Genomic DNA, 27,027 nt, shown 5'->3' with positions numbered 1-27,027 from the left:
CGTATAAAGGGTTGGGAACTACTGCTCCAGGTGAATCAGCAGCGTTTTTCAAACTTTTTTTGTCTGGATCCACATTTGCCAACCGGCTGAACGTCAGGACCCGCGCCACATTCTCTTACCTTTAACGTGACAGGTAAGCCTGCTGAGACTTTCCAGCATTTTGTCTTTGGTTTCACCTGCCAACTCACCTTGAACTTTATTTGTGTCTTGTATTTATTCCGCGATGGCGATTAATTGCGATTTTTGATTGTAAACATAATGTTTTGGAACACATTTTGCAGCTTGGCCAGAGAGAGAGAAGGTGCAGTGAGCAGAAAGCATTTGGAACTTGGAAAGCAATAAAAGAAAATGATTGTTCCATCCGGCACTGCTCACGTTTCTAAGAAGGTATTGCTCTGAGATCAGGAATGTCAGGGTTTGCTCTGCAGCTTCATGTAATACTTTAATTCTTCGTTCTGTCGGATTTTATACAGGTTGTAACACGAAGTAACAACAGCAGTAGGTGTGGAAACATTGACAATCTGTTGGGATTTCCCCTTGCTGGCTGGACTGTCCACCATGTTTACATCTCTCAATTATTTGTAAGATTAAACCAGGCTTTGTTTTGTGGGGGCTAGGGGGTGTAATCACTAAATTTTTAAAAGTACATTTCAACAGTATGAAACATTTTTGTGATACATCATCGCAGCAAACATTCCTGTGTGGGATCAATCTGTCAACAATGACCAATTCTCAAAACAAAACCCACAACAGACGTCACACTGGTCGGCTTTTTATTTCCCCATGGCCAGGTCTCAGAAATGGCCAGTGTGTTGGGAGCAGAACCATGTGCAGGCAGGGGCTGCCTGCTATTGAATCAAGTGTCAACTTGTCGTGAATGGTTGCTCAGATACGGTGGGTAGACCTTCATGGTTTTGTTCATACATGAATTTCACAATGGAGTCTTTAGTTGCTTCCATTTTGGAGTCTGTCAACGAGCTGTCTGTGGAGGCTTGCATCGCTCTCTGTGTGGAGTCTTTCAGCGCTCTCTCTGTGGAATCATGCAGTGTTTTCTCTGTGGAGCCGATCTGTGCTCTCTCAACGGAGTCTCTCGCTGTGTGGCATTGTATTCTTCTTTGGTATTTGACAGGTTGCTGTCATCCAATGTATCGATGATCTGCCATTGCATCATGGTATTGGATTCATCTACCATGAGTAGAGTCGTGTTGAGCTTTTCAACCATGTTGCTGATGTTTTTATGATCATAGCCAAATAACTCAGCCATGTCTGAGTAGTATTGTTCGATAAACAAATCATCTTTATTTGTTTCAGATTTTTCCTCTTCATGTTCATGAACAAATCATCTTCTTTGGTTTCAGATTTGTCATTGTGTTCTTCACGTTGGGTGGTGTAAATTTCTTGTTCCAGGGTGCTGCAAAAGTTACTTTCAACTGCTGGTCGAAGTTCAGGCAATGTTGTGCCTTTTGAGGTTGAATATTTTGGTTTTGTGCCTTTAAGAGTCTTGCTTGTGATTTTTGGGCATTTCCCCTTTAAGTGGGTGTGGTCTGAGTCTTCTGATGTCATGACGCTCGTGACGCAAAGCGTAGGATTTGTTTGCGCATCCGTAAATTGGTTTCCTTTACTGTGTGCTTTTTCGTAAACTGCGCATGCGCGCCTTGCGCATACGTAGATCCATCTTCAAACTGTGCTTTCTTTTTGTTGAACTGCATATGCGTGGCTTGCGTATGCGCAGATCCATCTTCGAACAGTGTTTGATCTTCTTCCGATTGCGCATGCATGGCTTGCGCAGAATGACCTGTGCCCAAAATGTCTTTTTTCAATTGCGCATGCGCGGCTGCAGTTTCCTGCGTATGCGCAGAAGCAGATTTGCGTCTTTTGTTCCCTGGGACTTTAAAATGTGCTCAGATGCCATTTTAACGTGGATTTCGGTGTTTTTTCTTGGTAACAAGTTAATGTTTTTTTTTCTTTCGATCTGCACTTTTCAATCGTGATTTTCAGCGTTGAACCTTTCTGTTCTGACCAGTTAGCTGTTCACGCTTCATTGACATTTCTTTCCATGCCCCAAAGCTCTTCTCAAGACTCATAAAACTGCAGACTGTGTTTTCTGCGTTGTTCCGTTTCCATTTTACCCGCCCCAAAAAGGCAATATTTTACAAAACACTGTGCGCTCTTCCGCCTTACCTTATGTCCAGGGATGTGGGAATTTAGTTAAGCGGAGAGCATACGGCCAGGATTGTTCCCTTTACATTTTCCCTATGTTCCCCATGGAGGAATAGTCAATTAAACCTGCAGTTACTTGTTGAAAAGTCAGTGACTTTGAACAGATTTCTTGCCCATTCCCCTAAATTTAGCCACCGCTTAACATTGAAAGTTGCTTAAAAATTAGAATGTGCTTAGTATGAGAATTATTATAAACAGCAGATTAGCTGTGAGGGCTGCAGCATCCGTTGTTGGAGCAGCCTTGCATTGTAATAATCTAGAATCGTGCTTTCAGGAGAAAAGTGCAGATCCAACATTATGTTTGGAAATGGTGTCAACACCAGAATCCCATGTTATCTGGCAGGCAGATGTTGGCAGAAGTAATGCTTGCTCTATCAGAAATGAAGGGCAGGAGGGTACGAGATCCCTATACTAAGAATAAAAATTCCATCCATTGCAAAGTTAATCCAGACAGTGGCGGGAACATCGCGACCCATAGCTCCACGACCATTCTTACACCCTCCAGCGACCCACCCGCCGGGTCGCGACCTACACTTTGAAATCCCTGGGTGGGATTCTGTCAACCCAGGCCAGGTCGGAGAATCACCGGGACGGGCGTGACTCGTGTGAAGCCGCCCTGATGCCGGTCCGCTGATTCTCCGGAGAGCAGAGAATTGGCGCTGGCGCCGTCAGCGCCGCGCCGGTCGTCACCCCCTCCCAGCGATTCTTCACCTGGGATGGGCTGGGCTGCCACGCAAAAAAGTCCGAGTCTTGCCGGCTCCATTCTCATCTGGTCTTACCCGGCGGGACCTCGGCATGCATGCATCCGGGGGGTGGCCTGGTGGGGGGAGGGGGTTCCGACCCTGGGAGGGACCTCCGGTATGGCCTGGCCCGCGATCGGAGCCTACCAATCAGCGGGCCGGCCTCTCAGGCTGGGGCCCTCTTTTGTTCATCGCGTTGGGGCCGGTGGGGAGATGGAAGACGCTGCTCATGTGCACAGTGCTGCTGGTCCCATTGCGCATGCGCGCATTTGCAGCTGGCCCCACTGTGCATGAGCAGACCCACGGCACCCATCTGATGCTGGCATCGGCAGCTGGTGCGGCGTGGGTCGCTCCAGTGCCGTGCTGGCCCCCTGTAGAAGTCAGATTCGCTGCTCCTGGGGCCATGTTGATGCCGTCAAGAAACGCAACGGCGTTTAGGATGGTGTCAACATTTAGCCTCAAGATCAGAGAATCACGCTCCCTGTATTCATCAATATCACTGTAGATGGCATAGCAGTTTCACTGGTGTGGTCAGATCTCAATTAATGATCAGTCAGAACGCCATCGTATGCCTTGTGTCTTCCTTTTCTCACTGGGAGTTGAATGTATGGACATTGAGGGAGTTCACACTGAGGGTCCATGAGTGTAGGCAGCAGGTGGGGACTGCCACAGCAATGTGAATATTCTCTTTCGCGCAGTCAAGTTAACATTAATATCAGATCTCAAGGTAATGTTCTGATTCCAAATGCATTCTGAATCAACGCTGAAACATTTTGCACAGGCGGGATGCTCCCGACTCATTCCAATTCTTTCCATTGAGAATGACAGGAATTTTGATGGGGTGTTTGATTCCAACCCTCAATTTACTGCCTCGTATTCTTTGTTCCACAGATGGAAAATCCTGGAATTGACGTGGCTGCAGCCACCAAGAACCTAGTCACTTTATACGGCAAAAGGGAAGTGGAAGAACCAGTGATCTTTTATGACTCTTGGGCTCAGGATTATGAACAGGTAGGACATTCCCGCTCTCATTTTACCATCAGTAGCTGACTACTGGGGAAAGAATTGCTCCTCACAACTGTTGTGGCTGTTGTTACCATGGGTTACTCTGTTTGGTTCCTCCTGTTATAGACCAGGGTTCAGAGTGGATCATGGAGTTCACCTGACCCACAAATTTTGATAGATTGTGGAGTGGGGAGCACACAGCCCACTCTACAGGGATGGTAAAGCAGAAATGGAAAAGTATTTTTTGTAACAAACAATGTTTATACTATGAACTCCAGTTAACCTTTTTAATACATACAGCGAACATCTTAGCAACCATCAATTCAAATATAACCCCCAAAAAAATACAACACCAAGTAATCCTTTACGATTTCCTTTTAACATCCATAAGACTTAAAACGCCTTTTACCAGAAGCACATCAGGTTAAAGTCACGATTGTTATTTGTTTTAAATCACCAGGATCAATTTAAAGTGTTTAGATTACAGAGCGAGACTCTAATACACCTTCTGGCTATGACTGCAGCTATCCAGCTCTGAAAATGAAACTAAACCACACCCTGCAGCAAACAGCCTAAAACAAAAGTAAAAAGCTGACATACAGCCCAGCTCCACTTCCTCTTTGACATCACAGCAGTAATAAAGACCCATTTCTTAAAGGTACTCTAACTATCGATATTTATGTATGCACCCATTCATAAACACCCATTTCTTAAAGGTACTCTTACATGATACTCCACCACATCTATTCTAACTGTATTAATCATTTTACATCAGATGGACACTAGAAAAAAAATTCTTGTTGTATTTGGGGAAGCATCACCCAGAGGAACGAGAAGAGTTTTTTCTCCATCAAATGCTGTTTACTTTCATTCATGGGACGTGGGCTTCCTCAGCTAGGCCACAGATTCTTGCCCATCCCTAATTGTCCTTGAGAAGGTGTTACTAAACTTTCTTCTTTTACTGCCACAGTCTATGTGGTGTCGGTACAACCACAACCCTGTTAGAGAGGGAGTTCAAGGAGTTTGACCCAGTGACACCAAAGGAACTACAATATATTATAGACTCCTCACAGTGTTGGAGGCCATTGATCCCATCAAGTCTGCACTGAACCTCTAAAAGAGCACCCTACCTAGGGCCATATCCCCACCATATCCCAGTAACACCACCTAACATTCAGGCACTAGAGGGCAGTTTAGCATGGCCAATCCACCTAACCTGCACATCATTCGACTGTGGGAGGAAACCAGAGCACCCGAGGAAACCCACGCAGAAACAGGGAGAATGTACAAACGCCACACAGTCACCCGAGGCAGGAATCAAACCCGGGTCCCTGCCACTGTGAGGCAGCAGTGCTGACCACTGTCGCACCGTTCTGCCCTAAATGTATTTCCAAATCAGGATGGTGAGTGGCTTGGAGAGCAGTTTCCAGGTTGTGGTGTTTCCATGTTTCTGTTGTCCTTGTCCTTCTAGGTTTTAGAGGTCACAGGTTTGGTAAGTACTTTCAAAAGAACTTTCACAAGTTGCTGCAGTGCATCTTGTAGATTGTACAGACTGTTGTCTCTGTTTGTCAGTGGTGGAGGGAGTAAATGTTTGTGGAAGGGGTGCCAATCAGGTGGGCTGCTTTGTCCTAGATGGTGTTGAGCTTATTGTATGTGGTTCGAGCTGCACTTATCCAGGAAAGTGGAGAATATTCCATCACACGCCTGATTTGGGCCGTGCTGGTGGACAGGCTTTGGGGAAATCAGGATCTGAGATGCTCTCTGCAGAATTTCCTGCCACTGACCTGCTCTTCTAGCCACTGTAGAGTATTGAAAGGGGTAGCTATGGAAATTCTGACTGCATTGGTGATCATTCCATAGATTCTGCAATAGTTCCTGAACATTGAAAGATAGCAAGTCACCCCACAATTTAACAAGGGAGGAAGAGAGAAAACAGGGAACCACAGGCTGGGGGGGGGGGGGGGGGGGGGGTTATTGTAGCCCGAGAGATCGGGGACATAGCAGGGCAGTGCCCTTGAACTGCACCATGGCGTTTCCAACCTCACACTATCAGGGTGGTACAGCTAGGGGAGGAGCCTGAAGGGGGCAGGTCCAGTAAGGGTGTGGTCTGCAGGGGGTTGGACCTATAGGGCAAGGCCTATAGAGCGATCCATTGGGAGGTCCCTGATATTCTAATGCAGGCGATCTATGTTCAGGGGTAGTGTGGAGGGGAGATTCATGCCAGTGATTTATGTTCGAGGGTGGGAGGGGGGTGCCCTCAATCAGATTGGGGCTATCCTAATGTCCACGGCAGTTTGGACACTTTGAGTTCTTGGTGCCCTTTAAAAATGGCGTCTGATTTCGGTGAAGCCCGGCTTGGTGCTGTGTTTAGGCCCTGCCCCTCCCAATGACGGCGCAAAACAAGCTCCCATTCAATAATATGGAAAATTGTGGCAAGATCTTGTCGGGAAAACTGCCTCCACTGGACTTCTGAGTGAAGCTGATACTGCTATTATTCTGACAAATTCCACCCACAGACTCTCTGCTTCCACTGCCTTTTGAGGAAGAGAGTTTCAGAGCCTCGCAGCACTCTGGCAGAAAACATTTCTCCTTGTCTCTGGCTGAAATAGACAACCCATTATCTTTAAACAGTGACCTCTGGTTCTAAATTCTCCCACATCCACCCTGTCAATACCTCTCAGAATCATTTATGTTTTAATTGAGTCAGCTCTTACCGTTCTAAACATCAGCAGATATAAACCAAACCTGTCCAATCTTTCCTCATAAGACAACCCACCCGTTGAGGTAATATTCTCGTCAACCTTCTCTGAACAATTTCTAAAGTGTTTACACCTTTCCTTAAATGAGGAGACCGATACTGCAGACAGTACTCCAGATGTGACTCCTCAATGCCCTGTACAACTGAAGCTAAACCTCCCTACTTTTATATTCTTTGAATAAACAATTTAAAAGCATTCTTAATTACTTGCTGCCCTTACTTTTTGTGAGGCATGCATTAGGACACCCTGATCCCATGGCACCTCAGAGCTCCTCATTCTCTCACCATTTAAATAATGAGGTTCTCTTGCATTCTTTTCCCTACGTTATATTCCATTTGTCAGATTTTTGTCTACTCACTTAACCTATCTGTGTCCCTTTGTAGCCTCCTTACGTCTCCGTCAGATCTTTCTTTCCTACCTGCCTTTGTGTCATCAGCAAATTTAGCAACCATGGGAGGGATTCTCCAAAACGGCGGCAAAGTGTTAACCCTGGCGTAAACACTGGAGCGTTTCACACTGGCGCCAACAGGCCGCTTGCCCAGCGATTCACTTACCTGAAGGGGTCCAGCAGGGCGCCGGAATGCTCCACGCAGCTCCAGCTGCTGATAGGGGACCCTGCACTTCCGACCGGGGGTCCGTGCAACATGGCAGACCTACACAGCGGACCAGCCCCCACAAGAGAGCCCACCCCCTGAGATCACATGTGCCCGTCGATCGATGGCCCCTAATTGCGCCGCCCCCCACCAGGGTGGCCGTGGACTCAGCCCGCAGCTGCCACTCCGAGTACCCGCCGGGTGGAACCATGTTCGAACCATGCCAGCGAGAACTCAGCCAGCTGCCGACAGAGAATCACCGCGGGGGCCTCTTTCAATGACCCCCGACCGGCGCCTCGTCGACCGCGCACGTGCGATTGGTGCGATTGTCTAGTGACCGGAGAATCGCAGGAGCGACGTCGTGCTGAATTTCGGCATGAATGCTCATTCTCCACCCCTGCGCCGAGTGCGATTGTGGCACGGAGACTCGGACAATCCCGCACCATATCTTTAAACCATGTCATTTAGATAAATTGTGCGGGTTGGATGGCATCCCGGGTCACTGTCCGTCTGGAGTTTGCACAGTCTCCCCTTGTCTGTGTGGGTCTCACCCCCACAACCCAAACAGAGGTGCAGGGTAGGTGAATTGGCCATGTTAAATTGCCCCTTAACTGGAAAAAAAAGAATTACATTTATTTTTTTAAATTTATATAAATTGTAAAAGGTTGTCGCCCTGCACTGATCCCTGCTGCACACCATTTGTCACATTTTGCCAGCAACCAGAGTATGACACATTGATGCCTATTCTTTGTTTCTTGTTAGCTCTACAATCTTCAATCCTTGCCAACATATTAACTCCTACACCATGAGCTTTTACTTTCCGTAATAACCTTACATGTGGCTCCTTATCAAATGGCTTCTGGAAATCTAATGACAGTACATCCACTAGTTCCCCTTTACCCAGAACACATGTTATTTCTTCAAAGAACTTCAGTAAATTGGTGAAACATTGGGTGGAATTCTCTGAAAATGGGACTATGTCCCCACGCCCGCGGGAAAATAGACTCGAATCACTCTGGACTTTCCAGGAGAAACTCCACAGTGATTCTCCATTTTGAAGGGGGTTAGAAGGGCCCTGGAGTGCTCCACAAAGCTCCGGCTGCCGATACAGGGCCCTGCAGTCTCGGCCGTGGGTCCTCGCATGCTCACGTCGGCCGCCTATGGCAGCGGCCCGAGCTACATGGCGGACCCCCACATTATAGACCCCCAACAAATTGCGCTTGCCTGCCAATCGGTGGCCCCCGATCAGAACCCTGGCCGTCCTGGAGGCCCCCACCCCCCCGGCAATGGATCCCCCACCACCACCAGGGTGGCCGTGGACTGGGTCCACAGCCGCTAATCCGAGTTCCCGCCGGTGGAACCATGTTAGAGCCACGCCAGCGGGAACGTCTATGGGAATGCGGGCAGCTGCCGGTGGTGAATCGCCACGGGGGCCTCTTTCAATGGCCCCAACCGGCGCCGCGTCGACCGTGCACGTGCGATTGGTGGCGATTCTCCAGTCCACGGAGAATCGCGGGAAGGCGTTGGACCTGATCGCGGGTCTGATGCTCTATTCTCCGCCCCCACGCTGAACGCAATTTCGGTGTGGAGGCTCGGAGAATCCCGTCAATTATTTCTCTTTCATAAAACCATGTTGATTTTGCCTGATTACCATCTAAGTGCCCTGCTATAATGCCTTTAATAATAGCTGCTGACATTTTCCCAATGACAGGTGTTAAGCTAACTGCCCTGTAGTTTCTTGCCTTCTGTATCTCTCCCTTTTTGTATAAAGGAACTACATTTGCTATTTTCCAATCAACAGGAACCTTTCCCGAATCTAGAGGGGCGGGATTCTCCATTGGCTAATGCTGAAATAGGGAATTACTTTTGGGCTGAATATAGGGTCCAACACCAAAATCGCGGCTAGAACATAGAACATAGAACATTACAGCGCAGTACAGGCCCTTCGGCCCATGATGTTGCACCGTCCTGTGAAACCCTTCTAAAGTCCCTCTACACTATTCCCTTATCGTCCATCTGCCTATCCAATGACCATTTGAATGCGTTTAGTGTTGGCCAGTCCACTACTGTTGCAGGCAGTGCATTCCACGCCCTTACTACTCTCTGAGTAAAGAACCTACCTCTGACATCTGTCCTATATGAACGCCAAATCGCAATTCTCCGTCACCTCGACAGCGGTGTCAATGCGGTCCACAACACTCGGACAATAAACACCATTGGCATATCATTAGCCGGCCCAACCTAGTATTCTCTGGAGCCTCCACGATGCTCCGCCTCTGATGGGCCAGATTCCCGACGGCGGGGTTGACTTGTGCTTTTAAAAATAGTGAAGCTGGCGTCGTGGCTGCTGAGGGAGAGGGAAGGAGTACGGAAAGTGTCCAACATCACCATGGTTTGCTTACAGTTGTGCTGCTGGCCGGGGGGCTTCTGCCAGGGCTGGGGAGAGTAGTGGGCAGTGGCTAGACATTTGGCTGTGGAATCGAGGTGGACGGACACGTAACACCATTGCCGCAGCTGGAAAGGCAGCCCTGCAGCTGCACACGACGCTAACAGCCCGCTGTGAACTTAGGACCATGGGTGGTATAGGTGCCTCCCCAGGCCATCAGCTAGGTACCCTCTGGCACCAGCCGACCCATCGGCTGTATGGGTTAGCCCCAGTATAACCAGTGCCATCTTATTGGAAGGGATGGTGTGTGTGGGGAGTGAAGTATATATATGTGGCTGCAGCTTGTCAGCCTCCCGAGTGTCAATCACGCACCCGGCTAATCCTGCAACGTTTTTCATTGGAACCAATTATGTTCCACGTAGCCCCTCCACAGTTGCTGAATCAACCCAGGGTCACCGTCAGTGTTGCTGTCGCGAAAGTCCATGACTCCTGCGTCAACACTTATTCTCAAAAACTGAAAATCTCGCCCAGCGAACTTTGTAAAATTAAAACAACCTTCAATGATCTCACTGCTCCAGAATCAGCACCTCTCACTTTGTGCTCTAAGATGCAAACTATACAGAGCAAAACTCTTCAGTGACCAGGTTGCATGAATGAAATCTCTTTCTACTCACAGCACATGAGTGTGATGGATTACCAGGCTCCCCGGTTCGGTGTGGAAACTGTGGACTCTGTATATCTGGGAGATCGAGAGAATGCGCTGGTCCTTGATGTGCCTTGTGGAACAGGACTAGTGGCTGATGGGGTAAGAGATGATTAAACTGCATTAAAATACACAAAGATATCAGTTTAAACCAGTGCAAACTGCTCTCACCATTCATTGTTCTGTTAATCAGTGAGAAGTTTCTAGAATGCCTACAGCTGGGTTTTTCCAGCCTCACCATAACAGGAGTTGCCGCGGGAGGTTTGGTGATCCAGCCAGAAGTCCCTTGGCATTCGGCAGGACTGGACAATCCGGCAGCGGCGGTGCTGGAATATCCCAGCCTCTGTTTCCTGTATATATCAATGTTATTGTTGGTGTGATGGAGGGAGAGAAACTATGAAGTGTGAAGTTTTGGTGTGGATCAGGTGAGCACAGTGACAGGTCTTCTTCAAATGGATCCTCAGCATCATCTTCGAGGTGACCTGGGGCTGAGGATTATGTTGGATGTGCTGGTGTATCTGGGCCTACTGCTGCCTATAAGAGAGAAGAGATGGAGTCAGTTCATGAACAGGCTGAATACAACAACTGCGAATATCAGGATGTGATCCACTCATGCAGGGCTGGTTTGCACAGGCTTCTGGGAGAGGCCTATCTCGCCTTCCCCACAGGAGCAATCTCTGCCCTTCCCTGTTAAATCGGCAGCGCACCCCTGGAATTTGGAGAGATCCTGGAACTCCACATTCCTTCTTCCAGTCTGGGATCTCTCTTCCCTGTTGTGAGCAAGCTTGGCCTCAATGAAGACAAGGGGATGGGATGTGACGAGATGTGAGGAGGAGAGGTTGGGAAGCTTGCACGCCTTTTGTGTGTACTGAGCTCTCCCCAGTCAGCAATGAGGGTGGAGTTTGTGCAGAATGTGATGCTGGTGAGTAGACTTTCAATGCTAATATTCCCACCCCCACTGCTGATAATTTGAGAGATCGCTGAGCTGAATGATGCTTTGAGTGCATGACGACATTTGGCGAGTGTGTGTTTGATGTGAGCTGAATGATGACATAGCCTAGCGGTGCAGATACGATCACTGTACTGGATGCTGTTTCTCAGTTGGTTGCACATAGAGCTGACCTCCCTCGCAACCACCTCCCAGGTTAGTGCGGTGAAGTTGGTGGACCTCCTGGACCCATCCCTGGGATAGTGGGAATTCTGGTGTAGGTGCACACCACAAATAAGAGCCTCCAGAGAGTCATTGCTGAGTCTTGGCAATACCTTTCATTTACTTGGAGCCATCTCAGCCTTGGTTATCCATGTAGCTGGGCTGCTGAGAGATTTGTGTGCGTTCAGCTGGCATTTATAAATGGCGTCATGATCTCCGACCCCTTAGGTTACAGCAGGGTGGAAAAAACCTTCTGATTCGTAGGAAGCTGCTCACCAATGCATAATTAATGAGCTTCAAAATGTAAGATCGGGGGGCGATTTTCCGAGTCGCTGATCAGCAGGGGACCTGCACTAATCCCTAAGATCATAAACGAATAAGTTAAAGTTAAGTTTATTTTTCCTGAGACATGAAGGATTTTTATATTGTGGAAAAGGTAACTTCCAAAGATGGTTGAGAACAAAGGATATGGAGGTGAAAGAGAAAATAAACGTATTTAAGGAAAGATTGAAGGCTACATGTGAGGAATGGCTTTGTGAGATCATAAAATCCTTACAGTGCAGAAGGAGACCATTTGGCCCATTGAGTCTGCACCGACCCTCTGAAAGAGCACCCTAACTAGCACCACTCCCATGTAAACCCGTACCACCACCTAACCTTTGAACACTTTGGGGCAATTTAATATGGTCAATACTCTTAATCTGCACAATTGGACTATGGGAGGAAATGGGAGCACCCGGAGGAAAACCACATAGACACAGGGGAAAAAGTGCAAACTCCAAACAGACAATTTCCCGAGGCTGGAATTGGACCCAGACCCCAGGCGTTGTGAGGCAGTAATGCTAACCACTGTGTCGCCATGTTGCTGGGTTTTGAAGGAGGTAATTTGGCCTCGGGTTTGTGCTGGCATCTTGAAAAATATGCTATTCTGCGGCACACCTGTCAGGTAAGCAGTCTCCCCACCCCCAGCAAAGTGGCTGTTCGTTCCAGGAAGCAAGATCTTGTTACAAGATCTTGGATTTCCATCATTGAGTGAGATAGAAAGAGAATACCTGTGAAAAACCTTTCTTATAGCTACAGTGTACACCGTGTGGCCACAATCATTCTTATCTTTGGCCCAAATTGGATGTTCATAAAGCTGACCCTTCCTGAAGGTTCAAATTGAACATGTTACTTTTCCATTTTCAAAGTTTAAAGAAGAATTTAATTGGGCTAGAATATCCAGACCCAGAATGGCCTGGTCCACTGGGCCCAGCCAGACTGGAGAAATGAATTCATGTTATTTTGCTAATCAGTGTTCTGACCCCCTATCCCATCGGCTACAGTTTTTTTTGTGATCCAAAGGAAACAATTTTGCATATTCAAGAGGAGGGCATGTTAACTCTGCTCTTGTATCAAAAAGATACTTCTTTACCGCCCACCGTCAATAAAACATATAACCCATCCCTCCTGTTGTCAATCAAAGAGTGAAGAGAGGCAGGATTAGGGAGACTGAGGGCAGGCTCTTCTAACTTGTTGATAGCTGGCAGCTTGACGCTGCAGTGATAATTTCTTGAATGTACCCACTAGACCAGGCTCCTCTTCGGTCCTGTCTGCAGACTCTCTGTATGGTGATGGTGGATGGGGGAGAGGAGTAGTGATGGGAGAAGGGATGGGAGGAGATGGAGGCATATACATTTCACCATAGGGCTCTCTGTAATACATTTCTCTGGGGGGTGACAGTGGGCCGGACCTGTACGTTGCCCTTGTGAAGACACTGGGCGGGATCGGTTTGCTTCTCTACACTGTTCTCCGTGCATAACGTCATGTCCGACACCCCTGTGGTTCCACCTGGCATGACCTGGTCCAATGCCCTTCCTTTCCGTAATTGTGACAGTTTCCATGTACTGGTTTCGGCTTCTGTGGGGCATTTGAATTAGGTAAAGCATTATTTGTTGACTGAAATGATAAATTCTTTGGCTGGAACCTGGTCTGGAAAGCAGGAATCTTAATCCATATCTTGGTCAATTTGAATACATCGATCTATTAATATCGCGTCTGTTGTTGATACTCGGTCCCACTCAGGAAACACCAATTTTAATGCATTAGGCAAATCCGTTCTCAAACCAGCAATAAAGGCAACCTTCAACTGCCCAAGAGTACTTGTCTTAAGTCTCCTGTCCCTTCAGCAATTCTATTCCTGAGTGCTCCGTCCATACTTTCCAGAACCTTTCTTCATATTCTGATACTTCCTCTGTCTTCTTTTGAATACAAGCGGTAACCTTTGTCCAGTCAGTTTTTGGCAGGTTATATTTGAACAGCCATTGCTTAACTACAGTCCATCCCTCTTCTAGCTGTTGTTCGTCATCCCCTCGTGCTTCTTTAACCTCTCGAAAAAGCTGTCCGTTATCATTAGGAATCATTACTGACAAAATTTTGACTTTGTCCAATGGGTGGAGATTGTAAATCTGTTGGAATCGCTCAAGCCCTTCCCATGTCCCCATACCCCCCTTCTTGGGATGAGGTAATTCTTTAGACAATCTCTCAATCTTTCCCGGATCAACTGGTTTGTGGACCAACTGTTGAACATGTTTGGATCGAGTAATTCTTTGGTCCCCGTCCCTCGAGATTATTCTTAGTGACCTGGCCATATTCCTCTTTGACTTTCAGAGGCTAACCATATGCCTTGAGTCCTTCGGGGCTTTGTTTTATCTTTTGGGGTATTTCCTCCTCCTGATGAATCTCTTCACCGGAGTCACGCTAGGATTCTGAGGATTCCAACTCAGTTACAACTCGGATTCTGTGGCCACGTTTGGTGATTTCTTTTTTTGAATGCTTATTATTTATTTGTTCTTACTTCGGAATGAAGTGAAGCTTCCGCGGAAGAGCTTTCGGTTACGGCTAACTTCTTTCTCATTGGGATGGTATGTCTTACTTTCGGAGCAGTCTGCATTACCTCACAAACTGGCAGAGGTGGAGGAAAAGGCTGGGCTTCTGTGATCAAATCTACTCTTTCGGGGATGGGCCTCAGTTGCCCATTGAGGGCCCATTGAACAGACGTCCCCCCAGGTCAGAAGTTCCTCCGGTATCCGACATTTCAGTTCCCTATTCTGAATCAGAAGTCCTGATACTTCCATTTTAAGCTTCGCATTTTACAACTCTAGCTCTCTTTTTCCTAATCATAACTCATGTTTCGATTATTCGACTCATAGACTTCACGTTTAAGTCTCGCAACTTCTTGCTCTAAATTTTCTGGCTTTTTGAGCTTGGGTTTTTCTCTCTTTCGCTCTTCACCAACTGCCTGTAATTGCTCCTTTGTGTTTTTTATTTCACAATTATAGTAGGTACCTGCTATGCTCTCATTCATCCTTCGGAACTGGCTCATTACAATCAGGGACCATTTGGTCTGGTCTTTATTTATTAAACGGGTAGCTTTTCCCCAAACATTCCGTAGATCATCAAGGGACCATTGTCCTTTGGAAGTCTCATACTTTAAACATTTCTGTTCAATCCTGATACAAAATGTTACAAACCTGAAAGTAAATTTAAGGTTTGTGTTCGCATTCAGATTCAACTTTGAAAACAAGAGGAACAGTTTTTAACCCATTCCTGGATTGTAGAAACGGGTCTATTTGCTTGACCTCGGTACAAGAATTAAATCACATACAGTTGGGCAGTCATTCTTGAAGTGTTGGATAGTGTAGGCTTGCACGAGGTGAACATATACCACCAACACTGAGGAAGGTTTAACTCTATTTTATTAACTAACTATTAACTAATTGACATACGAGAACTGAGGGTTTAAACGATGCTAGTTTAAACTAGAGACGTAAACCTGTCCAAACCAGTTGATTCTCTCAGCACGTGGTGTGAGTCTGTGCTGGGCTGGTGAGTTCTTGTTACACTCAGAGGCAGCACCCAGAATGAGCTGGAACCGTGGTGCCCTCTGCCTTTATCGTGTGTGTATTCTTACTGGTGCTTGGCTGCGGTGTTTGTGCATGTTGATTGGTCCCAGCGTATGTCCATCAGTATGTGTTTGCACCATGATATACTGGTGTATATTAAGGCCCCCCCCCCTTTAAAAAAAATATTGATGTGAATATGTGATAATAAATAGTGTGGGTGTGTGAAGAATGTACCTAACTAAGTGTGAGGTGCGAGGACACATGTACAAATCTATATATAGGAAACAAGGCTATGTACAAAGGAAGGTGCCTGATGCAGATGATTAATATGCAGGAACTTGAACAAAAAACGATGCTATTTACAAACCTATGGAGAACGAATTTAACAAGGAAGGAAAAAATAGCTCAGAAGGTCCACTTATTTGCAGAGTTCATAAGTTCAGTCTCTGAGGTGGACGACAAACTCTGGTTGACCGCCTCAAGGGTGGGTCAATAGCTGCATCCAGTTGAGCATGGGGACATGATCGAGGTTGGGGGTGAGAATCAATGGCACCATCGTCCTGAGGGTGCGGTTCATCAGTAATTGTGCAGGTGACAGCCCAGTGGAGAGTGGGGCAGAGCGATAGGCTAACAGAGCAAGATGGAAGTCAGAGCCAGCATCGGCAGCCTTGTAGAACAGCCTCTTGACTATATGAAACCCTTTTTCCGCCTTGCTATTGGACTGAGGGTACAGGGGACTGAAATGAAAATGAAAATGAAAATGAAAATCGCTTATTGTCACGAGTAGGCTTCAATGAAGTTACTGTGAAAAGCCCCTAGTCGCCACATTCTGGCGCCTGTCCGGGGAGGCTGATACGGGAATCGAACCGTGCTGCTGGCCTGCTTGGTCTGCTTTAAAAGCCAGCGATTTAGCCCAGTGAGCTGAATCCGGTCAGAAGGCCGAGACACTCTTTCAATTTGCGCATAGCACTGTTCTGTGTGGGTCGTTGCCCGTGGCGCATACGCAACCGGGTTCCATGACAAGGCCTCGTCTCATTGCAGGAGCACGGCTCCAATCCCAGACTGACTGGCATTAGTGGAGATTTTAGTCTCTTTGTTCGGGTCGAGAAAGGCTAACACTGGGGCGGTGGAAAGCTTGGCCTTCAGTTCCCTTCACTCGAGCTCGTGAGCGGGGAGCCACTGGAAGTCCGTAGTTTTGCGAACCAGGTCTCTGAGGGCTGTGGTGTGTGAGGCGAGATTAAAGATGAACTTCCCGAGGAAATTCACCATGCCTAGGAACCGGAGGACCGCTTTCTTGTCTTCAGGCGTTTTCATGGACACCGTCGATTCCCTCCATCATCTGCTCCATTATTCGATGGAAAATGTCGGACGTGGAGATGATGCCGAATGGCATTCGGTGGTAGCAGTATCTGCCAAAGGGCGTGTTGAATGTACACAGATTTCTGCTCGATTCATCCAGCTGGATTCGCTAGAAACCCTTTGAGGTGTCGAGTTTTGTGAAGAGTTTGGCGTGGGCCATCTCAGACGTGAGTTCCTCACGTTTCGGAATCGGGTAGTGCTCCCGCATGATGTTCTGATTAAGATCTTTAGGATTTATGCACATCCTCAGCTCGCCGGACGGTTTCTTAACACAGACCATGGAGCTTACCCAGTCGGTCGGTTCCCTGACTCTGGAAATAACCCCTTGGTCCTGGAGGTATTGGAGCTGTTGCTTGAGGTGGTCCTTAAGGGGCGCTGGGATTCTGCGAGGTGCGTGTACCACAGGCGTGGCGTTGGGCTTGAGTAGAATATTGTATGTACACGGGAGTGTGCCCATGCCCTTGAAGACATCGTAGTATCGCTGGATGATGGAGTCGAGTTGCGCCCTGAAGCCGGTGTCAGAAGATGCAGACACGTCGCTGGGAGAGAGAGAGTGAACCCTCTGCACTAAGTGGAGCAGCTTACATGCCTGCGCACCAAGCAAGGAGGCTTTTGAGGCGGCAACAATTTCAAACAGGAGAACAGCTGTGTGAGTACGATGTGTCACCTCAAGTTGGCAGGATCCACTGGCAGCGGTGGCATTGCCATTGTAGTCAAGCAGTTGACACGCAGATGGCAGGATGGCAGGCTGGACACGGAGGCTGCGAAGATCAGGCAACGCAATGAGATTGGCGGACGCGCCAGTGTCCAGGCGGAACCTGACAGGGGACCGGTTGACCGTAAGGTGGCACACCACTCATCATCCGGATCAATGCTGTGAATGTGGACGGGTTTGGTGCCACGCTTGGGAGACATCCTGTTCATGGTTATGATGCCAACTTTGAATGGGGCCTGTGGGTCATCGCAGGCAAAGTCGGAGATCTGGAGCAGGTTCGTTGATGGCAGGCTGAATAGCCCTGACGTCTCTGCGGGGCTGGGTGGACCTCCTAAAAGCAGCAGGCAGGGAGGACCTGCACAGAGTAGCAGGCAGGGAGGACCTGCACAGAGTAGCAGGCAGGGAGGACCTGCACAGAGTAGCAGGCAGGGAGGACCTGCACAGAGTAGCATAGTGGCCGAGTTTGCCACACTGCAGGCAGCGTTGGGTCTTCGCGGGACATTGCCACTTGAAGTGGGCGGAGCCATAGTTGCCGCAAGCCGGTGCGTTGGCACGTTCGTTACGCCACCACGCATGCGCGGGGTGGTCCAGTGCGTGCCTGCGCAAAACGGTCCACGGCATCACCTCGTTCGTTGCGTGTCAGCGCAGGAGTCCGCGAAAAGCGCACAAAATGGCCGCCATTGTCCAGATCCAGACCCTGGAAAGATTTTATTATTTGGACCCGTTCTGCTTCGTAGGGAGCTTGCCGCGCCGTTTCAGCGGCCTGGATGTGGGAGTAGCGTATGGAGGTGTGTTCATGGAGCACACAGGTCTCAATGGCCATGGACAGGGTGAGCTGCTTCACTTTTTGTAGCTGCTGGCGCAGGGGCTCAGATTGGACAACAAAAACTATCTGGTCACGGATCGTGGAGTCAGAGGTGGACCCGTAGTTGCAGGACTGCGCAAGGACGCGGAGGTGGGTGATAAAGGACTGGAAAGGCTCGTCCTTACCCTGAATTCGCTGTTGAAACATATATCTCTCGAAGCACTCATTCATATCGACCTCGCAGTGGCTGTCGAACTTTAAGATGAGTGTTTTGAACTTTGATTTGTCCTCCCCCTCAGCGAAGCTGAGCGAGTTGAAGATGTGGAGAGCATGGTCCCCGGCTGTGGAGAGGAAGAGGGTAATCTTCCGTGCGTCCAAGGCAGCTTCCAGGCCTGTGGCCTCGAGGTACAGCTGGAAGTGCTGTTTAGAAATTTTCCAATTTGAGCCCAGGTACCCGGCAAAGCGGCGGGACGGCCGCAGGCGAACGGATTCCATTCTGCAAGTTGGTCTGAGACTGGTGGAAGGCTGATCACTGGTAGGTAGGTCTCAGAAGTACTAACATCCCTCAACTACTGGTACCATGAAGTGTTGGATAGTGTAGGCTTGTGAGGAGAACATATACCACCAACACTGAGGAAGGTTCAACTCTATTTTATTAACTAACTATTAACTACTCGACATACGAGAACTGAGGGTTTAAACAATACTAATTTAAACTAGAGACCTAAGCCTGTCCGAACCAGTTGAATCTCTCAGCGGTGTGAGTCTGTGCTGGGCTGGTGAGTTCTTGTTACACTCAGAGGCAGCACCCAGAATGAGCGGGAACCGTGGTGCCCTCTGCCTTTATAGTATGTGTATTCTAACTGGGGATTGGCTGCGGTGTTTGTGCATGTTGATTGGTGTCTGTGTGTGTCCATCAGTGTGTGTCTGCACCATGATATACTGGTGTATATTATGACAATTCTTATAAGTGCCAGAGAGAAATTAAAACCGATTATTTTTTCCATCACTTGTAACGGGCTCCCTCTTTTTAACTCCACTCGCTGGCTTATTTTGGGTTTGGTTCTCTGTTACCCAAACTCCACCAATGCCCGAGTGATTCTCTCTCTTGTCGGTGGAACAACGGCCACCTTGCGCCTACTTCACTAGAGTAGCGCCCCCCAAGAGAGAGAAAAGGAAACTGCTGCCTATCCACTACCTGGCAGCCTTTCCTGAGTGGACGGGTTCGAATCGCCCAGAGTATCCTCGGTTCTCGACTCCGGAATTATGGTAAGGGATATTTAAATTGTGACCCGACCAGAGATAACTGATGAGAAAATGAAAGAGCAAGATGGACTCCAATCGAGTTCAAATCATATATCCTCAACTGCTATGTTACCCTCGGCATGCTTGCCTTCATTGGCCAGGGCATTGACGATAAAAATTGGAAGTTATGCTGCAGCTGTATAAAACCTTAGTTTGGCTACACTTGGAATATAGTGAAATAAAAGAGAAAATGCTGGAAAATCTCAGCAGGTCTGGCAGCTTTGACAAAGAGTCATCAGACTCGAAACATTAGCTCTTTTCTCTCCCTACAGATGCTGCGACACCTGCAGAGATTTTCCAGCATTTTCTCTTTCGTTTCAGATTCCAGCATCCGCAGTAATTTGCTTTTACTTGGAATATAGCGTTCAATTCTGGTTGCCACACGACCAAAAGGATATATGGAGGCTTTGGAGAGGGTACTGAAAAGGGTTACCAGGATGTTACCTGGGATTGTCCCTTTAAGAAATGTTTTGTCTCATTAAAAATGGCTTCAGTGATGTCATTAGAACAGAGAACATAGAACAGTACAGCACAGAACAGGCCCTTCGGCCCTCGATGTTGTGCCGAGCAATGATCACCCTACTCAAACCCACGTATCCACCCTATACCCGTAACCCAACAACCCCCCCTTAACCTTACTTTTTTTAGGACACTACGGGCAATTTAGCACGGCCAATCCACCTAACCCGCACATCTTTGGACTGTGGGAGGAAACCGGAGCACCCGGAGGAAACCCACGCACACATGGGGAGGACGTGCAGACTCCGCACAGACAGTGACCCAGCCGGGAACCGAACCTGGGACCCTGGAGCTGTGAAGCATTTATGCTAACCACCATGCTACCGTGCAGCCCAAAACAAAAGTGGAGAATAGTACAGAGCGGCGCTCGCCACAGGTCTCCGAGGTGAGGGAGATAGATCCCATGGCTCAAGGGCTGGATTCTCTGCTGGTGGGATGCTCCATTTTGCCGGCAGCCCGGGGGTTTCCCGATGGCATGGGGCTGCCCCACAATGGGAAACCCCATTGACTAACCGACGTAACGGAGCATCCCACCAGTGGGTAAAACAGAAATTTGGCGCATTGTGTTGGTGCAGCTGGGCTGTGGCTCTGTGTTTTTGGTTTGGTTTCACATTTAGTCTGTGGCTCTGCGTTTCACTTTCATTTTACAGTTGGAAGCTGGCTTCAGGCCAAGAAGGTTTCTCTTGTCTCTCTCTGCATGTTAAAAGGTCTCCAGATCACTTGATAATTTAAAAGTGATCATTGTTTTCTGAACAGAATTCAAACCTACTGTTTTGGTAAAAAGTTTTTTCTGGTTTATTGGATGTGTTATCAGTTGAATGGGAAGTTATTAAGGGTTATAGATATAGAGAAATGTAGCTGTGTGGGGTATTCATGTCTGTAGTTGATAAAAATGCTTACTGTGTGTGTTTATAGAAATGTGAACTGAATTTGTCGAATAAACTTTGTTTTTGATTCAAAGTGGTTAAGGCCTCTGTTGAATAACACCTGAAAGTTAGGCCATTATGCTCCTCATAACAAAAATCTATAAACAGTTTTCTAAACCCTGGCTCATAATAAATTGGCGGCTCATCCAGGATCAAAGTCTATCTTTCGTGATTGGGTTGGCTTAGTGAACTTAAATACAGTGAGGGGTGAGCACATTTGTGTTTGCTTCTCAAGTGCGGTATTCCAATTTAAGTAGGGAGTGTATTGTCGACAATGGCTCTTTCAGAGGCTCAGAAGTTTTTGAGGTGGAGAAGGTCACACGCAGTACCTTACAAACAGAGACTAAAAAAAGGCTTTTGGATTTGGCAAATACATTGCAATTCACATTACCTGACAACATACAAAAAGAAGAGGTAATTGCGGCGGTAGCTGAACATTTAAAATTGCCTGAGACAGTCAGAATCATTGGAAATGGCAAGAATTCATTTACAGATCAAGCAGCTTGAGCATGAAAAAGAATAAAAGCAGCTTGAATACGAAATGAGAGAAAAAGTAAGAATAGCCCTCATTATAAATAGAAAAGGAGAGAGAGGAAAGAGAAAAACGAAGAATAGGTCTAGCAGGACAAAAAGTACAGTTCAGGGAAAGAGAAAAGAAAAGAGACTTTTTGAAAATGGCCGTGAAACATGACAGTCAGTTAAAATTGGTGGATGGAAAGAGAAACGTACAGTCTGAGGGTAGTGATGAAGATATTGAGCATGTGTATCACATTCAAAGGCTTAGTGCTGATCTTTTTAAATATGTCCAAGCATTGCTAAGATTTGACGAGAAGGAGGTAGAAGCCTTTTTATTTCATTTGAAAAGGTAGCTAAACAAATGAAATGGCCACAGGACATGGGTATTAGTGATTTATGCAAAGTTGGTAGGAAGAGTGAGTGAAGTGTTTGCATCACTATCAGAGGAGGCATCTGGGATGTATGAGGAAATGGAAAAATCATCTTAGCTGCATATGAATGAGTGACTGAAGCCTACATCAAAGGTTTGAAATTTAAGGAAAGAACCTAGTCAAACATACATGGAGTTTGAAAGGATCAAACAGAGTAATTTTGATAGGTGGAAAAAAGCTTTGAACCCATGTGGAAGAGCAGAGGGCTAAAACTGCAAGGTTAGCATCAGAAATGGCAGATGATTATGGATTAGTTCATAAATCAAAGATTGGGTTCCGACATCAGTTTCAGCCTGTGAGGGATAGAAACTGGGGAAAAGAGAAATACTCAGGTTGAAAAGGTAAAGAGGATCTGATGGGCGATAAGAAGGATAGTGTCCCTCAGATTTAATAAAATCCAGGAGGGTGGAAGAGAAATGAGGGGGGCGATTCTCCGCACTCACGACGGTGCGGAGAATAGCGGGGGTCGTAAATTTTTACGGCCACGCTAGTCTGACGCCCTCCCGCTATTCTTCCCCCCCCCACGCCCGCCTCCCGACACGAATCGCTGCCCGCCGTTTTTTTACGACGAGCAGCGATTCTCAGCTGGCCGATGGGCCGAAGTCCAAGCCCTTTACGACCGTTTTTAGGAACGTCAAACACACCTGGTCTGACCGTTCGTAAAAACGGCCGTAAAGTTGCGATCTTGGGAACCATGGCACCGATTGGCACGGCAGTACCACGGCCGTGCCAAGAGTGCCATGGGCCCGCGATCGGTGCCCACCGATGTAGGCAGCGGACATCAGAGGTTGTGCCAGGATGCCTTTATTGCCTACTGGTGATTTTTGTCTCAGCGGCTATCAACTACTCTCGGTTTGGGACCCGTGCAGGTTGCTGATGGTTTTTGTTTTCCTTTTGTACTGTTATTGGCTTATGAAATGAAAATCGCTTATTGTCACGAGTAGTCTTCAATGAAGTTACTGTGAAAAGCCCCTAGTCGCCACATTCCGGCGCCTGTCCGGGGAGGTTGTTACGGGAATCGAACCGTGCTGCTGGCCTGCTTGGTCTGCTTTAAAAGCCAGCGATTTAGCTGAGTGAGCTAATGTTTAACTGGTGGGGAATTCTCTGCTCGATATTATGTTATTGTTGTTAATTGTTTTTCACCTTGCGGCTGTGTGCTCGCCAGTTGTAGCCCTCTTGCTTCTGTGGCCCAGGGTTTGTGAGTTTACCCATGCTGGTGAAGAGGTGGGGTTCTCTCTCTCCCTCTCTTGTCCTGTGGATGGTTTGGGGCTGGAGGGCCCCGTCTGACTTGACACCCTGCTCCTCATGCTGACCCCAAGACATGACATTGTCAGGGCAGGGTGGAATTGGGCGAGCTGGGGACCGCCATAGTCACTCTGTTGGGAGGCTCTGGTTCTGCCTCCAGCTCTCCTTCCACCCAATCAGTGCCCACAGAATCCTGGAGGTCACCTCGGTACGGAGGAACAGCTTGATTGAACTTGGAATGCCCCTACATCATCTGGCTCTGCCAGCCCTGGCAATGTCTGAACAATGGTGTTGATTCCCTCAGCGATGCCCCTCTGTGAGCGGGCCATGCTCTGCAGTGCCACGTCAATGTCCACCTGCATCCGGGACATGGCCCTCAGCAATTGGGACATCTTCTGGTTTGCCTCAGCAATGCCTACCTGAGACTGGGACATGCTACCTAGAACCTTGGGAGGTCCACCATCATGGACATGTCCCTCTGTGACTTGGACATGCTGTCTTGCGTGCTGTCATGGTCATCACTGACTGAACAACACCTTGGATACCACCAATTATGCTGCTGACATTGTGCTCCACTGCGGTCACCACCCCAGCAGTGTTACCCTCGGTGCCAAGCATTGCCAGTGCCTTATCCTGCAGCAATAGCCTTTGGAACTCCTCCAACTGGCTAGAGATCCATTGGAATGTTGCTGAAATTCCCCACTGAATTTCACAGCCGGCCCCAAACGGTTCCATCGGCCAGGTCGACATCGCCGAATCGTGGAACTGGTCTACTCGGTGATATTCCTGCATGCTGTCTATGGTTTGCTCTGCAAGATTGGTTTAAGTGCTGCTCCCCCTCTTTAGCAGGTAGCTCCAATGCGGGGACACGGTGAATCAGTCAGGGGAGAGTCATTTGCAGCTTGAAGCTAGGAGGGCATCATTAATTGCCCCAATTAGCTTTAAATACCGATGACAGCCTTGCCAGGTCGGCTGTTGGGAAACACCAGCCGATTTCCCCTGCTTGCCTCACTTCGAATGAATTTGGTTAGATCACGCCTTTTATTTTTCTCATCAATCTGCTTCCAATTAGTTGCAATTGGTTCAAGTGTTCAAGTCCTGACCTGCTGATCATATCGTGAAGCTGTGTAGATTCCGGCACTGCTACACGGTTGACCCTTCATGTGTAGCTTGATGAAATCCACCAGAGACAAATATAATGGACAATCAGTGGCTTGATGAATAAAACCTCATGTGAAAAAGTCTGTTTCCTTTAGTTGCAGAAACTGGGATTTAAGAACTTTCATGGAATCGATGGCAGTGAGCGAATGTTGAAGATAGCGGAATCCAAAGGCCTGTATCAGAGATTGACATGTTGGATTTTAACGTTAGATAATCCACTGCCGATAGAACCAGGTAACCAACAGAATCTACCTCAACTAATTTAAACCTGCAGTCCCCAGGGAACAGGCCCGTTTATTCTCAATTTGTGACATGAGGTAATAGTTTCCCTGCAGAGTCTAACAAACCTCTTTTTTGCTGTTTGAATTGTTGAAGGTTCCTATGATTTAGTGACTATTGTTGGTGGATTCGCTCAACAACACCTTCCCTGGGACATCCTTCCAGAAATGCTGAGAGTCACCAAACCAGGTGAGCTGAAAGGTCCATTCCTGTCAGACCACTCGGCCCATCAGTGCAGCACCCACAGGAAGTACCGACAAAACAAGATGGCTGCCACAGGGTAACATCAACAGGGGGCAGATAACATTCTGGGATGGTAACTCTTCAAACAGAAACAGAAATAGGAGGTGAAGGATGTGAGTTTCACAATCAAATTATAACATAGAACATACAGTGCAGAAGGAGGCCATCCGACCCATCGAGTCTGCACCACCCCACTTAAGCCCTCACTTCCACCCTATCCCCGTAACCCAATACCTCCTCCTAACCATTTTGGACGCTGAGGGCAATTGTTCATTTCCTTCAAAATGTGGGCAGATTTTCAACAGCTACCAGCTGTTGATATATCCTGAGACTGCAATTCTGCCAGGAGGCTTGCAGTCTTACTGTGTCCTTGAGGAAATGGTTGTCTTCCCAGTGTTTATTTCTCATCAAACTTGTAATGTTCTTGTCGGCTGGCCTGATTTATATTACAAGAACACTTGCAACTATAAGTATAAATGCTTTATTAACATTTACTGTGGGTCAACTATATACAAAACAAGAGATGAATAACAGTAAGAACATGCACAAACAACTGCGTCTCTCCCAGATCCATCGTCAGACTGAGGTCACCTGACTCTAACATTCATTTATATGCTAATGAGACTCCTAGTGGTCATTCAGTGAATTACAAATACAAACATGATATCACTACAGACCTGTCGGTGCATTCCTCTTACAGGTGGCTTTATCTGTTTCACGATGAAAGCTGAGGAGTCAGATCATAGAAGGAAACTGCATGCCTCAACCCAGGAGTTGGTGAACAAGGGGCTATTGGAGAAGGTTGTGGAGCGATATGTGGAGAATTGGCAGAAGGAGGTGCTGGAGACAGGGGTGTCAGAAGAGTACGCTGATGGGGTAGCGGTTGTCTACAAGAAGAAATAATGAGGCTGTCACCAATCCCTGAATAATAGGGGCTGGTTTAGCTCACAAGGCTAATCGCTGGCTTTTAAAGCAGACCAAGCAGGCCAGCAGCATGGTTCGATTCCCGTACCAGCCTCCCCGGACAGGCGCCGGAATGTGGCGACTAGGGGCTTTTCACAGTAACTTCATTGAAGCCTACTCGTGACAATAAGCGATTTTCATTTCATTTCATTTCAATAATCAGGGAGCTTCACATTTGAAAATTGTCAATTAAATGAGTTCAATATGAAAATAAATCAGTGAAATGTCACCTGGTGCAAATAAACCAGAGAATGATCTTTCCTTTCCTTGTCTCTTTGTTCTTCATTTGTATTGAATGTGTTGCTGATATTACACGGTTTGGGCAGAGAAATTGACGTATTCATAAAAATGAGGAGAGAAATGATTACAAATGTTCTAAAAATCCATAGCCTCAAAATGCCTCGTTTTCAGGTGTTGAATGGATGGATTAGTGTCTAAGGTGGTGGGCGATCTATATGTTCACATATTGCACTGATGGAATACCTGCCACCATTTTGCTCCAGGCAAGGATCCAGGATCCACACATGAAACTGGCATAACGCTGATTGTCCAAGGAAATAGGAGAATTTTCGTCAATTTAAGGCCCTGTATGTAACACTGTTGTGATCGGAAATGTAAGCCTATAAAAAACAGTGATCATTGCAGAATCCAATGGAAGGGATGTAGGAATGCACTGTAGGATAGGAATGAACAAAGGTTTCTGACGGTATATGCAAAATCACAAAGCTACAACTCCTTTGCCCAAAGAGCCACCCTCACTGAACTCCACCCATATCAGGGTTTTTATACTGAGCGGTTCCTCCTTGTGGGGAAACACCGCCCCCAATTACCACAGGAGTTCCAATGAGGTGAAAGTGGGGAATTAGAGCACAGTCCTTGGCCTTCCAGGGGGTCTCAACACCCACCATTGAGAAGTTCAGGCTCCCTCCCCCTTCTTTCTCAATTTTTCTCCCTCCCGTCGTTCATCTGTCTTCGATCATCACCCTTCCTCAGGATCACTTTCCACCTCTCCTGGGTCCTACCTACATCAGCAATGCTACAGCCCAGAGTAAAAATCCTCTCAGCCAATGAACACCCTGGAATAATCCAGATATCTGTTGTTCACTGGCGTTGAATCGAC

General features: G+C 47.5%; 1 protein-coding gene across 2 annotated transcripts; it reads left to right on the top strand.

Annotated features, from left to right (window-relative positions):
* Nucleotides 1–26,172, top strand: LOC119978959 (methyltransferase-like protein 27). Of its 2 annotated transcripts, XM_038820908.1 has the most exons (7): nt 6–133; nt 282–387; nt 3,852–3,971; nt 10,380–10,508; nt 24,518–24,656; nt 24,798–24,890; nt 25,645–26,172. In XM_038820908.1, exons 2-7 carry the CDS (start codon nt 349–351, stop codon nt 25,845–25,847), a joined length of 723 nt encoding a protein of 240 aa, XP_038676836.1. In that variant the 5' UTR covers nt 6–133; nt 282–348; the 3' UTR covers nt 25,848–26,172. The 2 variants fall into 2 exon arrangements, with proteins under 2 accessions (XP_038676837.1, XP_038676836.1); XM_038820909.1 differs by lacking the exon at nt 282–387 and having other exon boundaries at nt 1–133.
* The last annotated feature ends 855 nt before the right edge of the window (nt 26,173–27,027 follow it).

The sequence above is a fragment of the Scyliorhinus canicula genome, chromosome 15 (genome assembly GCF_902713615.1).
Source record: "Scyliorhinus canicula chromosome 15, sScyCan1.1, whole genome shotgun sequence".
NCBI classification, from domain to species: Eukaryota; Metazoa; Chordata; class Chondrichthyes; order Carcharhiniformes; family Scyliorhinidae; genus Scyliorhinus; species Scyliorhinus canicula.
This window is presented reverse-complemented; position numbering and strand designations above follow the sequence as displayed.

Excerpts from the sequence above, each read along its gene's own strand:
- LOC119978959 (XM_038820908.1), top strand. The coding sequence starts at position 349 with ATGATTGTTCCATCCGGCACTGCTCACGTTTCTAAGAAG. Across the intron at positions 3,972-10,379 it reads GGGCTCAGGATTATGAACAG|CACATGAGTGTGATGGATTA; the intron begins GTAGGACATTCC and ends TTCTACTCACAG. Across the intron at positions 24,657-24,797 it reads TCCACTGCCGATAGAACCAG|GTTCCTATGATTTAGTGACT; the intron begins GTAACCAACAGA and ends GAATTGTTGAAG.